Below are 21,846 nucleotides of genomic sequence, written 5' to 3' on the forward strand. Positions count from 1 at the left end.
CAAAATGTGTCTTTTTGTAAATAACATTTTATTGAAGATAAACTAAAATTTTAATACATAATGTATGGCAAATATACAAAGTTCACCTGAGGCCACTTATATTATAACGCATACAATACCACCATCAGACCTGCTCAGCAATAAACATTGTTTACAACTTAGAACAAAATTCATAAACAAAAGTGGAAGAACATTCATGTCACATTACAAAGGCAATATTAGGAATTTTATTTGAAGTAAGCCATTGATAAACATAAATCACCCTAAACAATATCTAGTTCCTGGTATGTTGGAGTGAATATTCAAAAGAATAACAAGAATGTTATTGAGCACGATTTAGAATGTTTGGAAGAATGCACAAAATTGGTGCAAAAAGACATGAGGAGACTTGCATTATTACACAACACCGACTTCCTTGGTCCCAGACAATCAGTAACCTGGTAACTATGGGCCAAATTCATAAAGGGCATTTAACTACTGAATAGGCAGATTCAGGCCCTTCATGTCAATCTTCACAGAATATGAATAGGCCCTGAAACTGATTAGAGAGCAGTTGTACACGTCTAATCCATAAACGCCCTTTATGAATTTGGCCCTACATGTCCAAGTGCAATCCATATTACAGAGTCAAAATGTTCTCCACTCAACCGAGTCACATCTTACTTGCCTGCTCAAAACTGACGAGCTATCAATTTTACAGGTTCAAACACCTGCCCAATCAAACGAGTCATATCGGAGTAGCCTACTGAAACCTCTATAATTGATTTGACATGGGTGAATGATTAGCAAGACATGAAGAACAAACAAGTCCTTTCCAAAGATTGGGCTTAGCTTTTACATGTCACTTTTCATGCTCATAAAAAAATCGCACGTTTTCAAACCCGAGTCAATAAACAAACATAAAACAAACGATGCTCCTGAATCCTAAATGTAAACCGAAGAAAGAGGTAATACAGGTGCAAGGCTACATCGAGTATAGGTTTGAAATAATATCATAAATCTTTGTCTATCCTTGGCTACACCTACATCTGATCAACACTTTACTATTACTATAGATGTCAGCATACATCAGCAGCAAACTGGAATAAGCATGCATTATTGCTTCAATGATGTACTGATATGAATAAAAGGCATTAACAACACTACCAACAAGAATAAGGAACTGCGGGACACTCTCTTATCACATTCAGTGGGCAAAGAACTGACCGGGGAGTTTGGCTACCAAAATCAAGACAATCTTGATATACAAGTCATATTATAGAGTTGTCTCCGTGAAATATTATGTCTGTATTTAAGAAAGAAGAGTTTGAGGTCGAGTTCAGTTGTACATGAAGATATCAAGGCCGTTCACTTACATAACTTAGGATACACCATTCCAAATCTCAAATTTGTAGCACAAGAAATTTGGCATCATTATCCAGGAGAGAAGGATGAAAATTCATCATTATAAAACACTGAGAATGTTTCAGGTCAGTGTCCTTCAACAATCCAGCCACTGAAAGGAAGTCTATTGAGAGTGTCCTCGCGCATATTATGCAAGCGTATTAAAAAATTTGAGAAAACGGCCATAAAAAGCTGGAAAACATGTGTAAAAATGACATTCCAAAAATTCAGACCTTACTCTAAATACTTCAGATCTTGCATTGTATATCTTAATACATTAGACCACACCGTAAACTATGGAAGGGTGTTATAAGAGAATGATGTTATAATCATGCAGGGCCTTGTTGCTCAATTGCGTTAGCTGTAACGCTGGCTTTGCAGTTCAGTCCTCACGCTACTTTTGTTAATGACATTCACTGAAGGAGATAGCACATACTTGAGCCAACGTTGGTATTTGTCTCTTACACTGATTGAGCAACTTGGCCCAGTTGTGTAAACTCTTCCAAAACGTGACGTTCTATCACATGCGTTCCTTGACCCAGTTGACCATTTCGTCGACGCTCTGCTCACCGACTCCCTCCGGCTCGTGATGCAGTTGGTGATACGCACCTTTATACACCTGCAATTTTAGACAAGATAAAGTTAGTTTTACTCATTTTGAACATGTTAAATGCCAGATCTGCAGTAGTAGCAGTTTACCAAGAGCAGCTCTGCTTCTTCCTCTGGTAAGCAATACCAGGCTTCAATACAAATGACAACAAGAAGGTTTATGTGAAGTTTTGTGCATAAACAAAGCTGCAGAAGAGCTTGCATCACATTTGAACCCAACACTAGATTGAGCACAGGATCTTTCATCTAGATTGAGATCTAGATTGAGCACAGGAGTAGTTTCAAGTGTTATGGACCGCGTCTATGGAATACTCTTCCATGCCACATTCGGGACACTGTGGACACTGAAAAATTCAAGGGAGCGATAAAGACCTGGCTGTTTGTGCGAGCTTTTGGAGAGGGAGCGCTGTGAGCAAGGACTCTGTCCATGGAATAGTGCTATAAAAGAGACTATTATTATTATTATTAGGATCTCAATGCTCTGTCACGAAGAAACAACTATTCGTTATGGTCATCTTAACTACAGAATCTATATACATTGTACACTCTCCCGAAATGTCCTCAGCTTACTCTTACCTTGATGGTCTTATCAGTACTGGCTGCTCTGTCATATAACACCTGTGAGCCCTCCAAGGAACACAACTTGTCCTCGTCACCGTGAAGGATGAGGAATGGCCATTCAATGGTGTTGAGGTGAGCTTGGATGTACTGTAGACAGGAGAGAGTGCACAGACCCCATCTGGAAAAGAGCGAATCGGAAATTGCCTTTATTCATCGGCAAGGCTGGTGGTAGTCGTAAACTGCCACGATAAAAATTGGCCCCTAGCGCGTGTATTCTCATACTTTACTCGCTTGATTAATGTCTGCTCCAAGAACAGCTAATATTACCATGCATAGATTCAGAAGCAATTTTCAAGTGTCCTTAATAGAGAGGTTATCCTTATTAGAGAGGTGTCCACTAAGGGAGCTTCCACTGTACTTACTTTGCTTTCATGTATCCATGATAAACAAGAGGGTCGTTCTGGTAAGATTTTATCTGAAAATGATGAACAACAATTGGCTCATAAAATGATTCTTTTATGTAAAAAAGACATTTTTAAAACCTACGGTAAATTTTGAGCCCGTAAGGATATTATTTTCAGGGGAGGTGAGTTTGGCACTATATATCAGTCCGTTCCTCTTGCTCGTGTACCAACATGTTGAAACCCCATCAAAATATTGACAAAATCGCAAAGGGTTAAATGTGACCCGTCACAGCAAAACCAGGCGCTTGTCGCTATGAGCTTGGTAGGTTGATACGAACTGTTTATCCATTTATCTATTGTCTGCCTTTTGTGAAATAAGAGCACATCAATTTCTTCCATTATCTCCCGGTGACATTTAGGCTCATTTTCTGTGCGACATGCGCCTGGTTTTGTTGTGACGGGTCACAAATGCTGGCTGACTTCACTTCTTAAAGGGAGACAATGGGCCGGATCCAAGTATGTCAATTTAAGTTCTACAAAGTTGCTGAAAGGGGTCACGCCTTTATAACAAAGAGTACATCAAAACCATTCCCGCTTGTATGAGGTATATAACCATTGCTGAATCACACACATCCAAGCCCCTTAATTGTGCCTATAAGTCACCTGAAGAGTACCAATTTGACCCCCTAGCTCCCGCCAGCCTCTAGTCGCTCTTTAATCTGGTTTATTGAGAGCATCTGTATGGTAAATACATAAGAATCTGGTGATAAATTTATCATTATGTCTCCCAACTGAATACATATCTCATTCAGACAAAAGTACTGATTTAAAATATCATGATGGAGTCTGGATAGCTCAATGCAAGGAAATATCAGGTTCTCATGAACAGACCATTGATTTTAGATTGAGTTGCGGATTCTTTGCCAAGCGGTGGCCAAGGGCATGGAAGGAACCCTGGGTAGGAATCAGTATTGGTAATGTAGGAGGAGACCGGAATCCGGGAGGAATCTGCTTTAAGGGAGTAGGAGCTCTTTCACGGGCAGATCGAGGAACCTGGTAAAGGGAGAGCGAGAAAGAGGGGGTACTCTGCTTGTTTTCAAAATTCCACGTCAATTTTAAAGAATTCTCAAAAATAAGAGGGTGCATACTTCGTGTGCCACCCACTGAAAAGAAATGGGACAGCTGAAACGTCAAAAATGTGCACGAATGTAATTTCTAATGTGAAATTGATGGAATCTATTAGAATGCATGCAGATGGTGTTCAAAGATAAGAAGAAACGATCATTAGGGGAATCTGCCAGTTTTTTCTGCTGTGTTTGTTATTTCATTGTAATTACTTCCTTCGCTGTGGATATCCTTAGATCAGGTGTCATTTCAATGTGTACTGATCACTCAACGGGATACAATAGGCAGGACTGTGGTGGGCCAGATTAAGGTTCACAAATTCACTGGTAGGTGTCTTCACTTCCTAAGTGACAATATGGAAGTTCACAAGCTGGTTGTGTAGCGATGACATCATGAAACCGAAGTTTTCTCTCTGCAATGTTTATTAGAGAAAATCTGCTAGCGTTTAACAAAAGTAGGCCTTAGCAACTGGCAGAGGCCCTTTTTCATTGTCAAACTGGAAAGTGATGCAGCAGTGTTGCAGAGAATACTAAATTTGGTGTAAATTTCAAAGGTTTTATGGATGCAAACATGAAAATAGAAATATTGTATTTAAAAATTCTAACTACATGCATTTAAAATCCTTAAAAGAGATTAATGATCCAAATATATTTTATACATTTTCAATAATTGTTTATCTTTTGAGCAAAAGAAGATAAAGAAATTTCAAATAAACTAAATGTAGATCAAAATGATACGTTTTTAAACGGCGTGCAAATTTGGTTGAGGAATTACCACATCTTTGTCACGGCATAGCAAGTGAATACTTTGATTACATATTCGATATTGGGGCCACACTTTGGTGAGAAGTTTAGCAAGTCGAACCTGAAATTACCATAAAGGGAGACTGTTATAGAATTTTCCATTTCGACCCTTTTTTCCCTTGGTGTGAATGAAGCCCTGTTGAACTGAATAACGTACAAATTATCCACATGAATGACAGGATTATTCTTGGGAGCAGGAAAAGCAACAGGTGTGAAAACTTGTTCAGGGTCACGCTCTTCTGAACCTAAACGGGAACAGGAGAATGTTTTCAAACTTTACAGAGATACTAACGGTCAGATTTCAGGCCGTTGACTCTGGATGAGAAAACTCGACAGCCACCTGCAGACAAAGGGTTCAAATTAGGGGCCAAACTTTTAGTACGTATGCATCTGGCGGGGGGGGGGGGGCGGGGGGGCAAGAATATGGACGGCCATTTATGCATTCATGATATTTAACCGTATATATTCACTATTTGTTTGCGTGAGGGGAGGAGGTCCTGAAAACCTTGGAAAATGTGCATACGTGTTCTGAAAGGCCTTAAATGGGGGTTCTCAAAATTAGTGAATTAGTGTTCTGAAAAGTTTTTAAAAATAAGCGTTCTGAAAAGAAATTTTGTTGAATTAAGATGCAAAAGTACAAGTGCTCATTTGTGTCATTTCAGCTTCAACAAAATGTCCATCAAAGTTAACTTTGCAACAGAAAGCATTGCAGAACGGCCACAAAACTCACACCGGCTCATAGAAATTGAGAATCTTCTTGGGAGCTCTATAAAACTAATGATTTTCCAAAATGAAAACAGTCGACTTGACTTGTACTGTATAATCCAATTCAGCTGCCAGCAGCTTCAGGCAAAACTACTAACAATAACACCGCTATAGATTTTTCCAAGTTTTTATACTAAATATGCAGCAAACCATTTGGTTAGCTGCACTGGGGACCAGGCTGACTAGCCCCAGGGGAAATTCGATGAAATTATCGGCAGATTTATAGCACACTGCGATGGAATCGGGCGTTGAATAAATAATGAATGCGGCATCAGTTAACGTGATTAGATCTTGTTGCTTGACGCAGGGGGCACAGATGAACAACTCGATACCAGTCTGCCGATACCTAGTCAATGTCCGATGCCCTCGAGCGCTACCACTTGGTTCCATTCACCCTCAGGACATCAGGTCAATTATTCTCAGCCGCAAACCTTCATACATATTGATTTAGCAGATGAGGACTTGTACATGCAAATGGCCATGTTGTACCCACAACTCAAGGTGGCCACTAGGAAAGGACAGGACAGGAAACTGTGCAAGATTGGGTAGTCTGTTGCAGTATATATCTGTATCAACTTGGCATTAGCTTTTAGCATTTATTTCATGATTACTCTCTGGTAGCATAGAACTCCAGGTCCCTAGAAAGACAGTCAAGCCTTTTCCCCCATAAATTTTAATGACGGTTTTGCGTTATTCCTTTGCACAATTCCAGAGCTGGTCTTTACCGAGTAGTCACTGAGCTTTGAAATGCTTGCTGCCACCACACCAACTGCATAGCAAGTCAACATGTTTTTAACCTAGCAGGAAACCTAGGCCATCTCAATGGATAATTGCTAGGAAGTTGGAACTCAGCGTTTAAATACCAAAAGGAAATTCTGTCTGGCCTACCGCCACAACAAAATGGTTTAACATTATCTAAATGTCATGTTTCCAAAAAGTATGACTTTAACCAAGTGGCAATGTATCTCTTTTATCAAGTGGAATTTATCTTTATCGAGTGGAATACCAGAATCCTATCTCTATCAAGTGGAATCCTATCTTTATCGAGTGTGAATTCCCTCCTCAATGTCTGTCAATTGCACTAACCTAATTGACACCCATTGCTGCTTTAATCAATAAACCATTTCCGCATGGTTTCCTATAACCATCCTTTAAGTTCATCAGCAATGATGAAACTCGTCACGCGAGGAAACGATTTGTCAACATGTTAATGTATTGCACTTTTATATATCGTCATCAATCATTCTTTAATGCTGTTTATGCCGTGCTTCTGTCTTTAAAGACTGGCAATAAACTGGCTGAAGATTCAAAGTGAAATCTACTCCACAGCCCCAGGAGATTTTCGTGAGATCTTTTTAGATTTTTGTTTTGAATTCCTTTTTATTTGAATAAAATCATAAATCCACTGAAGCAGATGGACTGATACATAACAGAAGATTTTTTTTCATTGATAGCAAAGGCTACAACCCCACCGATTTTCACAGACCTACCGATTCTCCACTTTTCTTGCGAGCGTCAATATCTTTTAGTGGTTATTTTCAGGAGGAGATCGAAGGGGGGGTCACATCATTTACGACTCCCTCTCCAACTTATGCATGGATTGCAAAACCTGTCTAATAATGACCTGGTGAAGGCTCAGCTCTCAACTCCGTATTTAAAATTCCACGCAAGTCTCGAGGTGGCAATTAATTAGAGGAGAAGCATCACCGGCCCAGCTGCACTGAAATGCCATTAAGGCAGAAGTCAGAATTCTAACTAGGGAAATCGAGCGCAATACAGTAGAGTTGCGAGCAGTCTTCTTCCCAAAGAGCTGTGCAACTCGGGAAGTGAAGTCTCTGTGATAAAAATTGTTACCGATCGTCTTTGGTTGTTTCAATTTTTAAAGATACCACGGCTGTTATTGTTATTCTAATCTAAAGTGATGGCATGTTATACTGAAGCCAGAGACATGTTATACTGGAGCCAACAACATGTTATACTGAAGCCAGAGACATGTTATACTGGAGCCAGAGACATGTTATACTGGAGCCAGAGACATGTTATACTGGAACTAGAGACATGTTATACTGGAGCCAGAGACATGTTATACTGGAGCCAGAGACATGTTATACTGGAGCCAGAGACATGTTATACTGGAACCAGAGACATGTTATACTGAAACCACAGACATGTTATACTGGAGCCAAAGACATGTTATACTGGAGCCAGAGACACATTATACTGGAGCCAGAGACACGTTATACTGGAGCCAGAGACACGTTATACTGGAGCCAGAGGCACGTTATACTGGAGCCAGAGACACGTTATACTGGAGCCAGAGACATGTTATACTGAAACCAGAGACATGTTATACCGAAACCAGAGACATGTTATACTAAACCCATAGCCATGTTGTACAAAACCCAGCAATGATATTTACCACTTCTTTGTCTCTGCATATGAAAGAATCATCCAACTTTCCAATAGGACATTGAGGGTAGATCCTGCCTAAAATCCGTGCAATAAACACCTGAAAAGGAACTTCGAACCATGACACTTGGACAGAATATTTAACCCTTTCACTACCAGTGGCAATTTTGCTCACGATAGAAAATGTCTAAAAAATCTGAGGTATCATTGAAACCATGTCAAATCATTCAGTGAGAGCCTTCCAAGGAGTATCTATGTGAGGTGAGGATTAGGTTCTCATCGGAGCTTTGGTCATATTTTCAATTTGGTCAACACGTCTTGGCAGTGAAAGTCTTATTAAGAGAAACAAAATAAAAAAATAAAATCTCGCAAGCCAAAGTAGTTTTGAAAAAGTTTTGCCTTTTTACTTTACAAGTAGCTTCTTTTTGCCAAAGGAATCCAGAGTGCAGTTATTACGCATTCATGTGAATTAATACCAACAAAGGGGAGAGTGGTTGAATATGCAATCCCAAGAGATTGGGCATTGAGATTTTTGTACCGGCTGGAGATCTAGAGGGACTACCATAAGCCAAGGGTACAAGGATGTTCAACACAATGTAATTGAGAAACGGTCCCCCTGCGATACAACATCAAGTTTAAGAGTAGCTTACCCTGGTTGTGGTGGCTGTCTCGGGGCTTGGAATGACAGCAGGACCTGAGAGGACAGCGCCCCGGAATAATGTCGGCTTCTCCATCATGGCCCTGATGGTTATCGCACCGCCCTTGAAGAGAAACATGGATTAACACTGACATGACAACATACATTGTCTCTTGCTATCAATCATGCTACCACAAACAAAATCAAAATGATTTTTTACGAAATTTTGAAACAATTTTAGATAGGACCAGGTTAGAGACCAAGCTTCTTTACAGACACAACACTGTCACATCATTCCTAGCAATCCGCCATGTCTGTCCATTAGAATAGGAAGACTGGTGCTGTGACACTGTCAAAACTCTCACATACAAAATCTCTCACACTGAATTGAAACTGGGCCGTCGCTTGGAATTCTGAATGGCCAATGAGGCGAAAACATGGCAACCTCTTTAGTGTACTTTAGGGCCATGAATCCTTGCAACTGAGAAGAAAACCTTTTGAAAAATTTATTGATAATGAATAGAACAAGCTGTTTAAAGTCAACATCCAGCATGTCTACCTACCATGGAATGTCCATATATGAATACTGGGATGTCAGGATAGAGCTTTTGTTTTTCTGTGACATGCTGTATAACATCTTCAACATAGTGCATAAAGTCAGTCAGATGGACCCGATCCCCTTCACTCTGACCGTGGCCAACTGAAGTGTGAAGAAATAACATAAAATTAAAAATTTAATCAAAATTAAGTTTTTATTTTAAAACAACAAAAAAATTTATATTAGGAACACACTGGAATAGCTCTCAAACTTGAATGCCGTAAAAATAGTAGTTGTCAAGAGATTTTCAGAAGTAATCATTCAAATTCTGAATGCCAGCAGAAAATATTTTGGAAAATTAGCATAACCATAAAGTTTAAACACTTACTGTGATCATGAGCAAACACCAGTATTCCGAGATCATTATATCTCTTGGCGATATCGTCATAGCGTAAACAATGTTCAGCAACACCATGACATATGAATAGTAGGGCACTGTTATAACATAAAAGAGAATATTACAGCCACTATAAACGTTGAGAATAAGTCACTCGATAGGCACTGATAGTGATAGACATGCATGATTTGGGCTAATCCTGTGCCATTATTGTCCAATTGACCTTTTCAAAGAAGTTTGTTTGGGAGCTGACCAGTCATGCGTTTCACCTGAAACATGGGGTGACAGTGGCTTATGGCATGGTCCAAGGTCGGCTAAGGCCTTCTGACCGGTTCCGAGTGTCCACATTAGATTTGATTTTGCTCTGCCTCTGATTTGTCTTCGTCGAAAAGTTGGGTTTCGTGTGAATGTTGCATATTTGCATATGGGGGAGGGGGGAGGGGGGGGGAAGATGACTGTACACTTCTCTTTTCATGAGCAGTCTTGACCTAGGCCTATTTATGGGCTGCCTCAAAGGTGGGCTTGCCACTGTTAGAGGCACAGGAGGTAGGGCCAGCTTTGAAAGTGCAGCCGCACACCAAATGCAAAATGTGCAGGGCTGTACATAACATGAGCTAGCAAGGCCGAGGGGCTGCATGGCCCGGCAAAGACGAAAATAATGTTGATTTATTACTAGCAGGATCAGGGAAAGCAACCAACAGGAAGGACACTATAAACAATAACAACAACAACTGGAGAGGCGATTCTAAAACAACAGATAAAAAAGTTTAGATTCACATATCAATTAGCAGGTCGAACGACCATCTCATTATACACATCATTGCATACAAGAGTGAGAGCTGAAGTTCGGGTTTTCCATATTCACCTTGGGTTTCCATCTGGTTTCCACTCTTTCGAGAAAAGATACTGCTCGCGAGAATTCACGATGTGTTCAACTTCACTATACGGTTTACCCTGAGGGGATTTCCGCTCTTTGTTGTCTTTTTTTCTCATTCTTAACGGATAATATCAGCAAAATAATGAAAAGTGAAGTTCCAAAAATTTGACAGAATGCGACGCTGTGCGGTAGATTACAGAACTAGTCGCATCAATCACCACACCTGCATTCGAGGTTCGGACGGGTCGTTGCAATCTCCCGGGCGCCGGGCCAAATGTTCAATTTACATGCACCCGCTCAATCTCCCGGGCACTGGGCCAAATGTCCAATTTACATGCACCCGCTGAAATTGTAACATGGTAGGTCGAGTAAGACTTGGCGACGATGAACACCATTGACGACGCTTGGAGAATGGAGTTGTTGGCGGCAATTTTAAATTTGCCGCCAAAAGATTTTCAGGCGCAATTTCTTTATTGAGCAGTTTAGCCTTTCAGAAAAGCCCGAAAACGACCCCAAGGCATGGGTAGATCGATCCTGAATTTGATACTGTTTTTCAGGATTTTATGAAGTTGTGGGGGATTCCAACCTTCAGCGGCCGTTTCAGGCGTCGTGTAGAACTTTGAAATGTCCTGGGATAAAATGTCTAGCGGGAAACTAGCTATCGGCGGTCATGGCCTCTGATGGGAAACTCTTAGGTTTTTAGGGAAGACCCTTTCACTCGGTGAGGTTTCCATGTAAACCCCTACCACAGTGCGCGGAAACATATTCTTAGTCATTATTCGTGGTATAATCAAGGCTGGTTTAACAGATGTCGTATGATATGACGGAGTCAGAAAATGCTGGCCCATCCCGTCCGAGTTAGACTCCCTGGGCCGTCCATTGCGTCATCCTAATTGGGTCTCCTTGTGGGTGAGGAACAAAGCCGGTACACTGCGTCCGGAGTGCAGTCCGAGTCCGATGCGTAGGTTATGCGCTGTAATTTCAGTTCCAATCTCGTCCTCGAGATGAAGCTTGAGTTCTAACCACTATTTTAAAACGATGAAGCTTCACCTTATTATATTCCTGATATTGTTGTATAATATTAGCTGATGATGATGATTCTGCATTGGATAGTGCAATTACGTCTGAACCTGTAAAATAAAAATTCTACCGTGGACCATGATAGAATCTAAGGTGACCCTTCATGAAATCTATGAAGGGAGATACGATGTAAAATGTGGTTTGTGATAATCTGGAATATCATAGATTCTACGACAGATACTTTAATTTCGTACATGAATACAATACATATCGAATGTTAGAGAATACAAGCTCTACATCCGTGTCGAAATAGAATCATTGTAAGCAAACTATATACGTTTTTATATTCGTATAATAAAAGTCATCAGTCAGCGGGTAAGTGGGATAGGATGTTCCGAGTTGTCAGAGTATCCCAGGCCAGAGTACTTGACATGTTTACTTTAACCATTAATATCATGTCCAGGCTAAAGAGGGTTAGCCATGCGCGGCGTCTCAAGTAGTAACGCGGGTCCCCGGGTTGAACATTCTTTATATTCAATTCAATAGGTAATCACTTTAGGGGTCGTTTACAATAAGAAAAATCGCCTCAAGACCGCAGACGACGTTTATTTGAGATTTCAGGATTTGAGGAGCCAAAATATGGATTTGTCAACAGAAAAAGTATTTATAAAAATAGTTCGCCTATTATACTGATATAGGCCATGCGCCTTGACATAAAATATACTACTTTTTGTTGATCTTGTGGGTGGCCAAGACAAACATATATGTTACATGTATTTTCATTTTTCCGTCTCTTCTCTGCTGCCAGAGACACTCGTACTGAAAATAAAAATGTAAGCGCAGGCCTTGTCGACTCCATCTGGTCTTCACGCCAAATGTTGTTGGCCTATACCGGCCTCTTCATCCTCGAATATTAGGGTCTGTCATATGCCCCTCCCATCACTCACGCCCTTAAGTTCAGAATGATATTTGAAATCACGACCTCAGGTTGTGTGGACTTACACCTTTGATATCAGTATTCTACTTGTTTCAGAGAAGTGTCAGCTTGTAGAGACATGCATTTCAAGAGAGAACTACTGACTTAGTGTACATTTAAGGAACTGGAGGTATTGGTTGTCTTACCAACACCGGGAGGGTGGCTAAACTGCAGGCCAAAACTGAGTTTATGAACTGGGGTATAGGCCATGGTACAATTGGGGTAAGAGGGGACACGGGGTAAGATGGGTGAGATGTCCCTGTCATAAACCTGCTACAAAAGTATCCAACGTTCGGGTCAGACTAGGTCGTCTCGCATAGTACCATTTCCTCTGCGGCCTGCCAGTCATGCCAGTCCAGCAATTCTAGGACTTTTCAGTGGGAGTCATGTTTGACCAAAGGGTCATTTTGATTGGAAAGATAACATGAAATCTCTTATTCATCCTCTGACAGGTCTTTTGGCAGGTGACTTAGGTTTAGGACTATTTTAACTAAGGAGAGGATTATCCAAAATATACCTCTTAAAGTCTTATGCTTAACTTCTGATCGTGCTCCTTGAAGCCCCTAATGGAACGAAATTAAGGCATTCTTGGGTTACTTGAAATCATCGAGTGGGTATTTAGGCCTATAGGACACAAGTGCAGAGATGTTTATCAGTTTACCGCATGTATACATTGACCTAACATTTTTATAGCCTGGCCTTTTAATTCTTAGCAGAATTTAGGATTGGTTGAGGTCCTGTCATTATTGATCATGTAAAGCCGACACTGTGCAGTCTTTCAAAAAAGTCGTAACGGTAAAAGTATGACTTCGTCATGATGACGTCATTTGACGTCTCAACCAATCAGACATCGGTTATGTTGTCCTGCCATATTAATCACAAATTACCCGGCTTGGTATAAAGTTGATGCTGTGAGTTGTTTTTCGCAGTACCTCTTTTGATCCCCGGCACTGTGAGAACCATCAAACATCTTATTTTGTCTTCCCTGTTAAACATGCCAGCGTGATGAAACCTGGCATGTAAACATGTATTGTTGTAATATCAGAGAACAGACTAGCATTGCTAAATGCTAAGTATTCAGCGCATTACATAAGTTGGAAAATAAGAGAATATCAAGTTTTGAGTAATATCATATACACGAAGATTTCTGTCTAAATACCTCAGTGTCTCACTGAAAGTGAACTTTTGGCATCACGATACAATTATATACATTTATGTATTTCAAAGTCTGGTTTCATACTCTTGAATCAGATTGAAAATGACAAGCAAGGACTTTCAGTCAACGGAATGGAAAATATCAAAGGCCCAGCACAAAAGTCATATTGGAATCAAACCTGACGTAGTTTGACAGTGTACTCCAGCAGTTTATCGCCCCGAAATTTAATATCTTAATAGAATGTTTGACATTGTTTGATACTGCATGAAACATGGACAGAATATTTGGTGGTTTAAGGTTTAATTCACGCCCGCCCCTTTGTTGATAATGGACTGGCCCCGAGCGCTCGAGCTCGCTATTGGTATTCTCTCTGAATGAAACGAGAGCATTGGTTCTGTGAGAGCGCAGACGACAACATGCCCTGATATTTCAACCAGATATTCGCACCAAAGTTGGCTAAAAGGTGTTTCGAGGAGTTTTTGAGATGTGACAACGCCATAGACTATGATGTGACCACATAACACTGGGATTTAACAAGTTTTGAGTCAAACTGGATGCGTCTGTACGGTTTTATTAAAGGATTTATGATGTGTTTAGACTCTTAAACTAACAATATCAATATGGAGTTTAGGTCGTTGATTCAATGGATATACGGTTGTATCCCTCTCATACTGACGGGTAAGTTAAGTTCTCATGAAAAATTATTTGTATTTTTTTTTCGAATGATGTCTAAGATTAAGCTGCAGGCATCACAATTCAGATGTGTCAGTTTAGTAAGAGCGAAGGGACGAATTTACTGGAGTCAAAAGTGAGCATTATAGAAAACCTATACGCTAAAGAATACAAATAACTTACAAAGAAATTCAATATCAATACCTTGATATCAAGTTAAGCATTCTGACCATTTTCTTTTCAATTTAGGGAAAATTTGTCGTGAAAAACGTTACTAAGGGTTCATCATAATTTAAATGGTGTTTGGCGAGGATGCCTAGAGATGTTAGAAAATCCTTTACGCCAGTCTGAGAAAACTTAAGAAAATAACGTAATTTAGCGAGACCTTTGTGTTTATTCCTTTATGATAACACTAAACCAAGTCCAGATTAGTCCACACATGTACTTGCAACAGCCAATAAGAAGAAGACATATATATAGCCATATGATACCAGAAATAATTGTCACAGATGTCCAATGACAAACTACAACTGTCATCGACCGGTCATACGGGTAGATGATGGTCATCCAATATTCTGTTGTACAAATACAAAGTTAAAGGTTAAAATTTCGGGTCATATAGTATGGTATTAACTATACGGTAGCGGTTATCATCCGACTCGCACACTTTCTACATCAAACGCTACACTCTGAAAATCAAAATATTGTAGCTGTTTTTCAGGTGAAAATAGAGGTTTTTTCACAAACTCAAAAACCTTAAGGGGTTGGTCTATTCTCTGAAAAACCTCTGTGGGGTGCATATTTGTGTTGGCTGATATACCCTAAATGGTTTTTCAGAGGTTCAAGAACGTTTATTTTTAAGAGTGTATGATATACCGAGAGCGAATACGATGATAGGAAAATGCCCATTCGCGGGTGTCTTTCATCCTCTTTTGAACAGCCCAGAGAAGTCCATAGTAGGCCTATACCCCATGTGCTTCAAATGGTATATTTGTTACGGGATTCAAAATAGTATCCAAAATCTCTCAGGATGGTTATTTTGCCAACAGCAAACTTTATAGATTCCGCTCATCTATATAGTACTTACTTTAATGTGTTTTTAAGCGTTTTATAATGAATCTAAGATCAATAGTTACACATCGAGGTCAAGAAGGTTGAATTGTTAATCAACTTCAGTTTATCAATTGATATCTGGGCTAAATCAGATAGCCTACATATATCTGCAACTGGTTGCCCATGATATCAGGGGATTGAATTAAGATAGCAGGTTCCCATGAGGAAATTACCAATGATGTCAGGGTGATAAAGGGAGTTACCCATCAGGATATTAATGGGGGTCGCCTAAATGACAAACTAGAAGAAGCTGTGCTAGCGATTTCCCTAAAAAGATTTTATTTTTTCTTGCCTGTTTATTTGTTGAGAATTATATATAAGTTATTATATTAACAAATAAGTATATACATGATAAAATCTTAGCATTACGCCTTCGCTTCATCAAGGATGGATTAATCCTTGCTTGGCATCATGACATAGCATATCCCCATGTATAGATAACTAAATGATTCGTCATGTCAGCGTATTGTTTCACGATGACATCATCTCATCACAAGAAATCTCTCAGCTCGCGTGTTCGCGGCGAAAAACCACATAAAATCTAATATTTCTTGCAATTCCTTTGATTCACCAGAATAAGCTAATCAATGCGGATGGTGTAAAAACTTGGGTGTTAGTAGTATCACATTACCTATGTGTGAATTATAGCCAATCTAGGTACCAGAGTGATACATATTCATCTGATTTGTACACCGCCATATTTATATCACTATAATTTCCGTTCAGGGCACTTCTTACAGCCCGGCCATGTTCAAATGTATGTACATTGTTTACATGTAACCCACTAGAAATCGTTTACATGTTGCCCGTTAATAATTAGAAATATCATAGCCGTCGTATAACTATCCACGCCAGCGCGATGAAAATTGGCATGCCCGCATGTCGATCCACCGTCGTTGTACGTATATCCATCCTGATATTCACCGCCGATAAGTCGGCATGGCATGCCCGGTAATTCGCTATATAGCGGTGTCGCAGCCGCATCGTTGAAATGTATATTAATTGCTAGCCACATTTTACCTTTGTTTGTGGCAATATCGTATAAAAAACAACTTACACGAAAAAATTTCCGGCGCCGTTCTAATAATTGAAATTATGCCATGGCATCGATTTTAATTTTGGAATGAGTTTTAATCTCAAGTGGGCAAATTCAACGAGTAAACTGAGAGTTTTTTTAGCAATCAGTTCCGAAAAATTCCCATTTTATTTGGCAAACAACTGTTTGGAGGTTGGACTTTAAACATTGTCAGGAGGTGCTATTACCATTTATTTCGAGGCAGTTTTCGCAACTCACACGATGCATACGAATGTCTGTGGTGTGACACTCGCTTTAATCGAACTTTCGAACTTTTACTACACTCCGGACGCAGTGGTCCGGCCTCGTCCTGTCGCTTGGTACAGAAGGAAAGACGATCAGGAATGACGAAATGGACTGCATAGGGGTCTCACTTTAACAGGCAGGGATAGCTTCCAAAATCGTCGTCAATAAAATAAAATGTACTTTTATATTACAACCATCGTCGTTTGGGTCTTCAGGTTGCGACACCTAAATACCCCTATAGTGCAGGTTCACTGAGTCAGCTCCCCGGCCTTTCTTGCCTCCAAACACTAAAAAGTGTCATGGCCGTCTTCAGAACCATCCTGCTTGTTTCCAATATAGCCCGTCTCTCGATATTTCAATATTTTGCAACGACGAAGGAGAGAAAAAAACACAAATCTCAGGATGCTTCAGAACATGTGCTGGTAACTGGTACTGAAGGTAGAAAAACAATAGCGCCATGGAAACAGACTTGCAAGTTAGAGAACGCGTGACGCAAAGGCAATTATTAGTGTGTAAATGATGTAGGACATTGCACTTTTACAGGTGTACATGTACTCTAACCATGCATAACATAATAAACTTTACCATCCCATGAAATTCGGCAAAATTGCATCGACTAGGTCTGCTGCAACTCTCAGTCTAAATAAATAATTCATATTGGTGTAACGTCCACAATGGTGCACGAATAAAAAAAGTTTCCCCATTTCAGACAGCTCTGGTAACAATTTGACAAGTTGCAAATAATACGTTGATATATTATTTAACCAGAATACAACAACGCCAATTTTAGATATTGATTCTATTGTTGAGCGAAGTCTAGAACCAAGTGAGAGGTGCTTGAAAGATGTCATAAACCATCCTGAAGAGTACGCAAGATATGTGGCTCGATTTCCGACAGCGATGACGAAAACGCCGTACTTCACAACTAAAAACCTTGTTTGTAGCAGACATTTTTTCTCAGACATATTCGCATTTGTGAAAAAAAGAAATTTTTTGAAAAATAGAATGTTTTCAATATTCAAAATTAAAAAGAAGAAAGCAAAATGACATTTTTGTCCTGATACATTTTTTGGGGTATTGCATATTTTGAAACTGATTTCCGTCATCTATGTTGGGATTTAAAGGATCATGCGGTGTTGAATCAAGTCGTAATATATTCCACCCACGGCTGTGTCCCAAGGACACCAGATGTTCCGGCGACAGCTGATATCATTTCTGACAAGGATCGCAGGGGGTGGTTTCAACAACCTAAGGGTCACTAGGGCAGTATTTGTCTCTGGACATTATCTTCCTAACTATTAAATTGAATCATGCCATTCGCGTGTCGAGAGGGCCGATAATCACAGGACAGTGGTTCACTAGACTCAACAGGCATCTTCTTACGATAATACTCCCTTGTGATTGGACCATTGACTGTACAGTCCCGAGGTGAAGCATGATTGAGGGCTTTTGATTGGCAAATAAGACGGAAAGTCTTAAAGAAGAGCCGGTGAGTGCACAGTAACGGAGAGCGAATAAGATCACAGAAATTTTAAAAAATTGAAATAAATTTTCATTACTTTTTAATATAAAAAAATTGTGTCCCTACATTTATCGGTGTGGTATCGAAAAGAGTGGGTTAAAATCCGAAAATCTTACATAAAATATTCTGATAAGCGCAATTCCAAGATGATTTATGGGACACTATCATAGTGGCATGAGATTAAAATAATTGTTGACTATTGTCATTATATCATGGTCATAATATCAATAATGCATTAGCGAATAAAATACACTATCAAACATACACACACGTAGTTTATATACAATTAGAGTCCGCCAATACGACGCCAACACAGCTGATAAGCTTTCAAATTGAATTTCGATTGGGACTTAACGCATGACCCTGTCCCGAGTAACTTATCGCTCGATCGACCGCTGCCTATATGACCCAAAACAAGTCATGATACTTACAACATATTATTATTCTGGCGAGCGGAGTATAGTGGAACCTCCCTAAGCGGACACCTCTCTATTAAGGACACTAGTTTTGGCCACAAATTGGTTGTTTCCATTCAATTTGACCTCGCCAATCAGGACACCTCTCAGTATTAAGGACAGCATTTGTCAGTCCCGAGTGTGTCTTTAGTAGAGAGGTTTACTGCATATATAGAATACAATGTTTTAGTGAGACATTCAAGAGTGTTGCATATCATTTACAATATACAGGTTAAGACACATTTTCAACAACATGCATTTAATGAATGAAACGTTAAACAACTTTATCGAAAGTAGCCCCATGACCTCTCTTTTTGGCGGCTTCTGTGCATTCAACTTTCTCAAGTGTTTTTCGATCCATAAGACTGGCTAATGATAACCCCCGGCACATATACTGATGTCAATTTGTCATTGGTATATTCATACATGTAAGCTTACTTTGAAGTTATCGGGACGCTTAGAAGAAATCCTATACACCCTTACACTGCAGCCCCAATAGCCCTGATCTTAATTGTATCCCCTCTGCATACAGTATTGACAAGACTGTTCTTGCATCTCGACGAATGCCATCCTATTCGAAGATTGACACAGTCAATCTCGTCGGTTTCAAAGCAGTCGTCTCGAACATTCTAACGAGCATCCGATATGTTTTTGTTTATTTGTGTTTTGTTTATACAAACTGCTATTTAAACGATCAAATGGCATCAGAGAACCCAAGGGCCAAATGACATACTAATCATACAGACTCAATTATATATGAACTGATAAGAAAATCACAATATTTTCTTCAGCAATGTACGCCCCAGCTTTAACCTTTGTCTGTCAATTTCATTGATTTGCCTCTTTGGCGCAGGTCAAACAGAAAGCTGACATTGATCGTAATACGAAAGTTGAGCTGAATTGTTGATAAACATGAGAAAATCGCCATGCTATTCCTTGAGGGGTAATTTAGGAGGGGTAGACGGCACTTGTGTCCTTTGATCATGACAATTAAGACTGGGTAGGGTCTCAGCCAGATAGAATAGGTAGTATTTCTTCCTTAGGTTCAAACGTCAATTGCTATGGAGTCAGCAGAAAGCCAAAGCTCTAAAATATAAGTGCATGAAGTTAGTGCCCCCATGTATTTATGATAATACTGCAATAGTTTACTTGAATTATTTTTAAAATACCAGGCCCCAGGCCTGTATTGACTCACACTGGCAGTTATTGGTATGCCATTGATAATTTTCCTATTAAACATACATATTTCTGCCAGTTCAAATGCCGTTACAGCGGGCAGACAGACAGACCATGGTTGGGCTGTCATTAGCCATGATCTATGTACTCATGATAAACTGGTGGTGGTTATGTAGCGTCCGTTGACAGGCTGGGCTAATCAAATACTTCATAACTGTCTGCAGACGGTCTACTTTAGAAGGCACGCTTCACGGGGGCGGGGCGCGCCACAGAGCACAATTCACACTGAGATGCCAGTCACCATTCTCGGTGCTTGCAGGTGAAAAGTAGAAAAAGACTGTACAGGGAACCATAATATCGACTCGGGAGTTCAGTCAAACGATTTACTGTTGTAATGTCATGTTGGAAGAAACAGGAGACCTCGGAGAAACAAACGCTGTTGGTTGGAGAAAACTTGTTCATTCATGTAGCATGGAGTTGTGATCCGACCGGGAGTCGAACCCATGGCCTTGAGACCATTCTGCGGGTCATTTAACGCTTCCGGAAGCCCATCGTCAAACCGATCTGTCTGTACAAGTATCATTTATAGTCTATGATCAACACTCCATCAGGATAATGACTTATTTCACAAATTGCCAATCTGGACACGGCGTTGACCTTTTGTGGGCTTTGACCGCAGTTTAGCAAGGGTTATTTGAACGATCAAATTGATTGGGAGTAGACCAAAAGCTACATTGTCATTGAACAGTAGTGCATATTGCAGTGCATTTTGGTGAAATACATGTATCAGCTACTCATGTACATTTCAGATAGATGTCATTACTTCTAATTAAGCCAAGTAATTGATAATAAATGATAGGAATCGTTTAGTAATTTAATCATGCCAATTGATCTCTGATTGACAGGTGCTGCGGGTACATGAGTATTTGCAGGTTTGGGGATTTGATGTAATATTCCCGAGAAATGCGTAGGAATTTTATTAGAGGGTCGTGTATGCATAGAGATAGGGCAAATAGAGATTAGGAACAAAAACAAACATTTTAGTATATGTACATTTCAAAATGAATGAACTGTTCATTGATAGATTCCGATATCTTTATTTGAACCCAGGACTTTTTATAACAGGCGTTTTCTTAGAAAGTGGAGAGTTGTCTCTAGATAATGGCGTGCGGATCCCGCACTTGGCCACTAATAGTTCCGCCAGGGAGCGCTGTGGGCATACATCTGAAACTGTTTCCACACTGTTATAGAACAAAACTGCTGTCTGTCGACATTCTGATACCATTAGTGCCGTGTCAGCATTTTTTTCGCTACACTTTTCCGCCGTTAATTTGCAACGAGAACGCTCTTGATGCAACTAAACAAATCTTGTTTTTTGTTTTGTTTAAATCCAACCAGAAACCAGGTCACATTGACATAAGGCCGATAAAGTATGTAAAGCTGTGGTATTTCCTGATATTCGGCTTGAATTCTCGCCACACTTTTTCCAAACCTGCATTATCGTCTGCTCGAGTTGATGCAGGCAATCAGGTACTTGAAGCTTCATGTCACCGGAGCGTGTGCAGGCCATACAAGTTACAATAACACCATCATATTTCATTACACTATTGCAAACATCAAGCTAAATGGCGCCATTCTGTATCAAGTTAAAATATGAGACTTTGAAAAATTCCATACCACGACGAGTCTACTTCATTTCATGGGGCTACGATGAGGCGTCTTTATGATTTTAGTACGGTTTCTTAAGTAACCCTTATCTCTCTATTTGTATCTCTGTTAGTATCCTAATGTAAGAAGTGACGGAAAGTGCTGTATATACAATATATCCTTGTACATTCATCGCAAAGCTTTGAAACATTTTGCAGCTTTCAGCGTTTAACTGAAGATGTAACGCAAACGTTCATGCTCACGTATCGAAGTGTAGAAA

The 21,846-nt window shown here is 39.9% G+C and overlaps 2 protein-coding genes across 3 annotated transcripts in view; one reads left to right on the plus strand and one right to left on the minus strand.

The window, feature by feature from the left end:
• Positions 1–28: 28 nt before the first annotated feature.
• Positions 29–10,694, minus strand: LOC135491265 (monoglyceride lipase-like). Of its 2 annotated transcripts, XM_064777010.1 has the most exons (8): positions 10,497–10,694; positions 9,623–9,729; positions 9,260–9,396; positions 8,710–8,820; positions 8,070–8,159; positions 2,976–3,028; positions 2,569–2,731; positions 30–2,002 (listed from the first exon to the last, which is right to left on the minus strand). In XM_064777010.1, exons 1-8 carry the CDS (start codon positions 10,622–10,624, stop codon positions 1,904–1,906), a joined length of 888 nt encoding a protein of 295 aa, XP_064633080.1. In that variant the 5' UTR covers positions 10,625–10,694; the 3' UTR covers positions 30–1,903. The 2 variants fall into 2 exon arrangements, with proteins under 2 accessions (XP_064633081.1, XP_064633080.1); XM_064777011.1 differs by lacking the exon at positions 8,070–8,159 and having other exon boundaries at positions 29–2,002.
• Positions 10,695–14,046: 3,352 nt separating this feature from the next.
• The window catches only part of LOC135491407 (uncharacterized), a 49,831-nt gene continuing 42,031 nt past the window's right edge, over positions 14,047–21,846 (plus strand). The window contains exon 1 of the mRNA XM_064777259.1: positions 14,047–14,338. Coding sequence (XP_064633329.1) covers positions 14,281–14,338 — 58 coding nt within the window. The 5' untranslated portion in view covers positions 14,047–14,280. The remainder of the gene's footprint in view (positions 14,339–21,846) is intronic.

The sequence above is a fragment of the Lineus longissimus genome, chromosome 7 (assembly GCF_910592395.1).
Source record: "Lineus longissimus chromosome 7, tnLinLong1.2, whole genome shotgun sequence".
Classification (NCBI taxonomy): domain Eukaryota; kingdom Metazoa; phylum Nemertea; class Pilidiophora; order Heteronemertea; family Lineidae; genus Lineus; species Lineus longissimus.